The following is a 7,087-nucleotide window of genomic DNA, read 5'->3' as shown; positions in this document are numbered from 1 at the left end:
TTGATTTTTTATTTCACAACAATGTATATATTTAAGTAATGACTAAAGGTCCCCTGAATTAGTTTTTAGAGTGTGTGTGTGTGTGCTTCCTGGAATAGGGGCTTATATTAAGAATTGCATAAACATAGAATTAAGTCAGGGTGAGCTTACAAATGGCAGTGCATGCAGAGCTTGCATGGTCCCCGCAGCGAACAACAGCACCCTTTGTTAGCTGTTCCCCAGGCACAGGCTGCTTTAAAAAGGTGCCTGTTGAGGCTGCTGTTTGATGTCATTGTCTCTACTTGGAGTTTTGTGAATGTATTTTTCAAGAACACTATTTTGACCCAACTTTGTGTTGCACGTCCACCTCACATCAGAGCAGCCCCTAAAAAAAACATTTGTGTGTGGTTGAAGCTATCACTAAGTGAAGTAAGGAGCGATATGTTGAGTTTTGTGTAGCCGACCAACCATAAAGCGCCTTTATAGTTTAGGTGAAGGGAAGACTGTTGTGGTTAGGGATGTCAAGGCTGGAAGTGGAATTTAAGAGATGGATTATGTTCCTTTTGAGAGGGCTTCAAAACAAAAATGTGGTCATTTGTGAATTAAGAACCGGGGTCCCTTTTCTCCTTGTGGCGTTACCCGGCTGCTCGCAAGACAAGGCTTGCCTTTTGTGAAAACCAACACTATCAAGGCCCCACTGCTCAGTGTACGTGTGTGTGTGTGATTACGTGCACAAGCACATGTTCGCAGGGAGGGGACGCCACTCATAGAGCTGAGAGAGAAAAACAGAGGAATGCCTGTTGGGAACTGCAGCTGGTGTTTTAGTCATGTTGTTTTTGTTGTGTGTGTGTGTGTGTGTGTGTGTGTGTGTGTGTGTGTGTGTTTTATGTGCGACAGAAGTAATTGAAGCAAAGGATGAGAAAAATTATAAAAATGAAGGAGGCTCAGATATGGATGAGAGTTTGGTTGATCTAATTCCATACCTAAAAGCATGTAGATTCATTATGGGATTTATCAAATTAATTGAGAGAATAATACAGATTCACCTCTAAACACATCAGCTCATTCATTGAATTGTGAGGCTCTGTTTGATTATCTCTCATTTGAGGTGATCAGTTTGAGAAACTTTACGCTCACTATTCGTTGTTAGTTTTTTAGCACAGATTTCTTATCTTGCAACCGCTTTGGTTATTAGAAAGTCTTTGTTATTTGATATTAAGTGAAGTTAAATTCAGCATGCGCTTTTAAGAAGCCCAAGAACTTTTAGGAACAAGCGGTAAAAAAAAGAATGAGCATGATCACAAACTCTAATATGAAGCCACATAGCTGCCTGCATATAAAATTCAGAATAGAATCCAGTGAGTAGAATAAATGTATATTAGTTAAATTCCATTAAACATATTTCAGCTTTGTTGTTTGAAAATGCCATGTCATCCCGGTCCCAACCCAATTAAGGCATTGCTCAGTAATATTACTTTGAGGTCTCAGCAGCCTGACACTCACACTATTGTGACGTCAATTGTCAGCTCTTATGATCATTGCAGCCTTGGTTGTTTTGCAGTTTGGAATGTACCGTGCTCTATAATCCCATTTTGATTAGATTTTCTGTCCACCTTATCAGGCAGTAATTACTCAATTGACACACAATTCTTTTTTTTTTGTGTGTTTGTGTGTCTGTTTTGATGGCCCTAATCTGTGGGCATCTCTCTCTCTTTGTGTAGGTTGACCTGTTCGCCATGTGCAGGCCTGTGTCCTAAACTGTGTGTGGGAAATAAGACAATTGACTCTGTAACTTCAGCCCAGGCTTTGAGAGGCTGCACTGTACTCCACGGCAACATGATCATCAAGATTCGAGGAGGGAGTGAGTACTACTACACCTCACCACCTGCTGGGCCTCCTTTCGAGGCTATGCTTCTCACACTATGTCCGTCTCCTTCTCCCTCCATCACTCTCCCTCCATTTCTCAGTCTGTGTTTCTCTCTTTGTCAGGTCTAAACATACAGTTTGTCTATCCACTTCACATTACATTCAAATATGTGTTTGTCTGACTATTTGTCTGTTTTCTGCCATCACCTACTGGCTATCAATATGACCAAATGTCCATCTCCTTGCAGATAACATTGCAGCTGAGTTGGAGGCTAGTTTGGGCCAGATTGAGGAAATCACAGGTTCCCTGATTGTTCGCAGAGCCTACGCCTTGGTGTCCCTCTCCTTCCTCCGCAAACTACGCATTATTAGGGGGGACCATCTCGAGAATGAGTAAGCCTCTCTTCTCTTCTCTTCTACTCGCTTCTCTTCTTTTCTCAATTTAAATAAAACTTGTGTCTATTTTCTTCCTGTCTTTCTGTCTTCCCTCTGTCTCTGTTAGGGTCTTTGCCTTCTATGCGCTGGACAACCAGAACCTGCGTGAGCTGTGGGATTGGTCCAAGCACAACCTGACAATCCATCGTGGTCGTACGTTCTTCCACTACAACTCTAAACTTTGCATGTCTGAAATCCGTAAGATGGAGGAGGTCACGGGAACCAAGGAGCGCAACCAAAAAAATGACATCGCTGGACGCACCAACGGGGACCAAGCCTCCTGTGAGTTAACCAGAATGTCAGACTTGAGATTTGATGTTCGCCACCTTACTGATTACATTTATTTTAAAATGTTCTAGATTGTTTTAAATCTGCTCTAGGAAGACAGAAGACACACTGGCAACCTTCCCTGACTTCTATCTGTCTGGCACTGCACTTATGGTGTGCAGTGAGATTACATATCTGGGCCGTGTTATTGCTAATGACCTTTCTGATGATAAGGATATATCTATAGACAGTGTTGGAAGCTGTATGCTCAAGCAAACATGCTGTGTTGTAAGTTCAGCATGTGCTCTGAACCTCTATGAAAATCTCACTCTTTAGATCATATTGTACACCTTTGTATACGGCCTACCTGTGGTGTCGTTACAAGCAAGGCAGCATTAGAAAACTCATAGTGACTTATAATGACAGCATGAGGCTGCTGCTGAAGGCTCCAAGAAGCTCCATATACAGCCATGTTTCTCAGTGTTGGGGTACCTACCTGCTTCGCTGTTTTACGTAACCTGATGTATATATTTATGTGTAGGGTATCTGAGTCGGAAAATGACATAATCACTGTTTTTTTGTCCGTCGGCGAACATGTCTGTATATTAGACACTGAACATTGTGGAAGACTATTTTTGTGTTTGTGTATGTTCTTATTGTGATATGGAGCCCCCTGGGTCTGAAATAAAGTTTATATTTATATATGTGTGTGCTTGCAGGACAAACATAATTAAATTTTTTTCCTGTTACTTTATTTTTACCGCTCATTTTAGCTCTTTAGGCTGAGAGTACATGCATCACGCATGTACAGTATATCAAAGTATACTATTGCACTGGAACATACTCCTTATGCACAGAGCGGCTTGAACAGCAGCCAGATGTTGAATGAAATAAAATACTGTATCTATATATACATAGCCGTGTCCCTCTGGAAAAATAGAAAACTACTCTACCTACTCTACATGACTTTCATTTTGTAAATGTTAGCTTTATGTTTTGATTTATCATTTTATGAGAAAATGCAAAGACGTTTTTGCAGAAATGCTCCTTATATTTTTGGTTTTACCTTTTATGGTGTGATTGTCTCTACCTCAAAAGCATTGTAGGTTTTGATGTTGCACTGTCCATTCGCTCTTTTACCAAAGACATATGCTGAGCATCGTCTGTTTCATCCCTTAGGTGAGACCAAGCTGCTGAAATTCACCGTGATCAAGACCACATCAACAATGATTATGTTGAAGTGGGAGCCCTTTTGGCCCTTAGACTTCAGAGACTTGTTGGGCTTTATGGTTCTCTACAAAGAGGCGTAAGTATCTTGACAAAAATATGGGATTTTTTCACATCATGGCACAACACATACCAAAGTTTATTATTAAAATAAAATGACAAGGCAAGGCAGCTTTATTTGTATAGCACATTTCAGCAACAGGGAAATTCAAAACGCTTTACACAGAAACAGTTTAAAAACAGTTACAAAATAAAAACACATAAATCACCAGTATAAAAGAGAGGGTCCCAATGAGCAAGCATTATGCTTGGCATTGCTTGATCTCACTGCTGCCTTTGATACTGGCAATAATATGTTAATGAAGAGACAATAAGATCCAGTTGGTCCAACAGGTCTTTAAATCTGCTGAAACTAAGATTTTCATAGAGGTTGCTAAAGGGGTCAGTTTTTGGTCTTAGTTGCTTAGTTAAGCTTGTAAACTGAATCAGTAGCTACTGAATGTTGTGAACTCTTTTACAGCTAAATAAGGGCCAAACCTGAGATAATAGTTAGTTAAAAAAAAACAGACACAGGAAATACATTCACACCTAGAATCACTGTCTCTGGAGTACAGAGACCACGTCAGTTATGGACTCAACTTTAAATGTCATATCAGTAACTTAACTGCTTAAAGCTTTTGCTCACATGAAAAATATATCTAAAGTTAAAGCATTTTTTATCTCAGGTTGACTCTGAAAAGCTGGATCTCTACCAGGTTAGACTACTGTACCCAAACAATAGAAACACTCCAGCTTGTTTAGAACGCAGCTATCAACAAATTACCCCGGTACTTAAATCACTTTAGTTGCTCCCAGTGCGATACAGAATCACACTCAAAATAAAACTAATAGTGTTTAAAGCACTTCATTGTTTGGCTCCCCAGTGTATATTACCTGTACTAAAATGTATCTAATAAATAAAAAATTGCATTGCATTGCCTTACCTTGCCAAATGAGCTCCATTAGTACTTCTCACTGTTAATTTTCAGCTGTTCAATCAGTTCTCTTGAATCTCATTCTGTTTCTGTATGCTCCAGGCCGTACAAGAATGTGACGGAGTTTGATGGACAGGACGCGTGTGGCTCTAACAGCTGGGCTATTGCTGATGTGGATCCTCCATCCCGTTCCACGGACAGCAAGAAGGCGGAAGATCCGGGGCACCTGATCCGACCATTGAAGCCCTGGACCCAGTACGCCATTATGGTCAAGACCCAGTTGTCGGCATCTGACGAGCACCAGGTTAATGGAGCCAAGAGCGAGATAATCTACGTCCGCACCAATGCCTCCAGTGAGTTACACTACTTTAAAATAAAAACCTGCAAACACAAACACAGTCGTGTCTACATTTAGTCTTTTTTACCCAAACAAATTGTTTTATCCTTGAGGCATAACAAACATGCTGAAAGCATTTTCTTCTTCATATTTCATCTGCACATTTGTGTTTTCAAACCTGCATTGTTTACTTCTTTGTTTGCTTGATCACAGTCTTGCTCCTCCCCCGCTTTGCCAGCTGGGAAAAAATATCACTGCAGCATTAATTGTATCTTTAGTTGTGATGATGATGTGGTAAACAGTAGAAATCCAGTGTTCATGGTTACAAGTGATCTACCAGTAACTGGCACTTGCATGTATGTATCTGTATCTGCATCGCTAGACTGGCTCCATTCAAATGAATGAAGGGCTGCGTTTTTTCACATAGGACTGAAGTCGATCTGAACACGGCCTAAGGTCATACAACTCCAACGCAGTGCTAACTGTTGCTTTTCTCCATCCCTCTCAGAACCCTCTGTGCCTCTGGACCCCATGTCCAACTCCAACTCCTCCTCTCAGATCATCCTGAAGTGGAAGCCTCCCACCAATCCCAATGGCAACATCACCCACTACCGCGTCATCTGTCGGAAGCAGTCTGAGGATCGGGACCTCTACAAGTTCGACTACTGCCTCCAAGGTCGGTATCCACGGGTTGGTCTATTTAAATCTGCCCTGACGACTGTTTGCAAACAAATAAGCTGCTGCTGCTCACTTCACATTTGTTTGTCTGCCATCCCCCTCACACCTATTTCTTCTTCCCAGGAATGAAGCTGCCGTCTCGTACCCCAACCCACCTGGACAGCGAGGATGAGCAGAAGTGGAACCACACAGATGAGCCCAACTCGGGGGGCAGGTGCTGCGCCTGCCCCAAGACAGACAGCCAGTTAAAGAAGGAGCAGGAGGAGATAGAGTATCGCAAGACCTTTGAGAACTACCTCCACAATGAAGTCTTTGAGAGCAGGTACACATCCGGAATCATAGTTAAATGTTACAGCTCATGACCAACACATCTGGGCAACATTCCCAAACAGTTAATCCCAGCAATTTTATAATCTTGGCAGTATATATAGCATGTATTCAACAGGATTAAAAAAAAAAAAAGTTATGAAACACCAGCACGACCAATACAGACTGAAACTACAGGTCAAAGCAAGCAATCAATAATTTAGACACATTTATGAACATTCTTGTTAACGGTTGAACAATTTAAACAAGTCCAGGCCAACTTTAGGCTTCTTTCTTGTCGCAGTAGCCACATTATAGTCACACACTGTAAAGCAGTTTGTTCACAACTCCAAAAAAGCTTATAAACATTCAAAATTCACTACATTTAGCATAACAACAAGCACCAGCATGAGCGTTGTTAGTTGCTGTTTGTGGCAGTGCAGCAGTAACAATGGAGCCGCTCTATCCAGTCAGACTCCATCGCACTCTTTTGTCCCAACCACCATAATGTGTGTCTAAAAACAGGTCCGTGCCAACTCTGTGTGTGTGTGTGTGTGTGTGTGTGTGTGTGTGTGTGTGTGTGTGTGTGTGTGTGTGTGTGTGTGTTGGTTATGTAGACCCTTGTTTTTTTGGTTTTGATTAGGGCACTACTGTGGGGAGCTTAGGGTGGGAGGTGTTGATTGTCTGGGTCGTGGTGCCCCTACCCTCTCCCCTGACACACACAAACACCCACAGTCTCTCCCTCTGCTTCACCAGGGGAGTGATTACTGTGCCCATCATCATCCATGCCAGTCAGGGCTGCAGTCAGACTGCCATTTGGACGCACACAAACACTCAAACTCAAACACACCTTAGCTGAATTTGGAACCCATGCTGTTGAATCGGCCAAGGTCAGCTTCATACACTGAGGTACACAAAGAACTCCTGGTGCTCTCTTTATCCATCAGGCAATGGGATACAGGGATCTTTGTATTTCTCTCCTACCTGAGTAAGTATTGGTTCAACATTAACTACACTT

The 7,087-nt window shown here is 41.9% G+C and overlaps 1 protein-coding gene across 2 annotated transcripts in view; it reads left to right on the top strand.

The window, feature by feature from the left end:
* The window catches only part of insrb (insulin receptor b), an 82,633-nt gene that overhangs the window by 67,068 nt on the left and 8,478 nt on the right, over positions 1-7,087 (top strand). For both annotated transcript variants that reach the window (XM_034881873.1, XM_034881872.1), the window contains 7 exons: positions 1,701-1,840; positions 2,094-2,238; positions 2,348-2,562; positions 3,727-3,853; positions 4,851-5,101; positions 5,594-5,761; positions 5,887-6,085. In XM_034881873.1, the coding sequence (XP_034737764.1) occupies positions 1,701-1,840; positions 2,094-2,238; positions 2,348-2,562; positions 3,727-3,853; positions 4,851-5,101; positions 5,594-5,761; positions 5,887-6,085 (1,245 nt within the window). The remainder of the gene's footprint in view (positions 1-1,700; positions 1,841-2,093; positions 2,239-2,347; positions 2,563-3,726; positions 3,854-4,850; positions 5,102-5,593; positions 5,762-5,886; positions 6,086-7,087) is intronic.

The sequence above is a fragment of the Etheostoma cragini genome, chromosome 9, assembly GCF_013103735.1.
Source record: "Etheostoma cragini isolate CJK2018 chromosome 9, CSU_Ecrag_1.0, whole genome shotgun sequence".
Taxonomy (NCBI): Eukaryota; Metazoa; Chordata; class Actinopteri; order Perciformes; family Percidae; genus Etheostoma; species Etheostoma cragini.
Note: the sequence above shows the minus strand (reverse complement) of the source record. Positions and strands in the feature narration are given on the sequence as shown.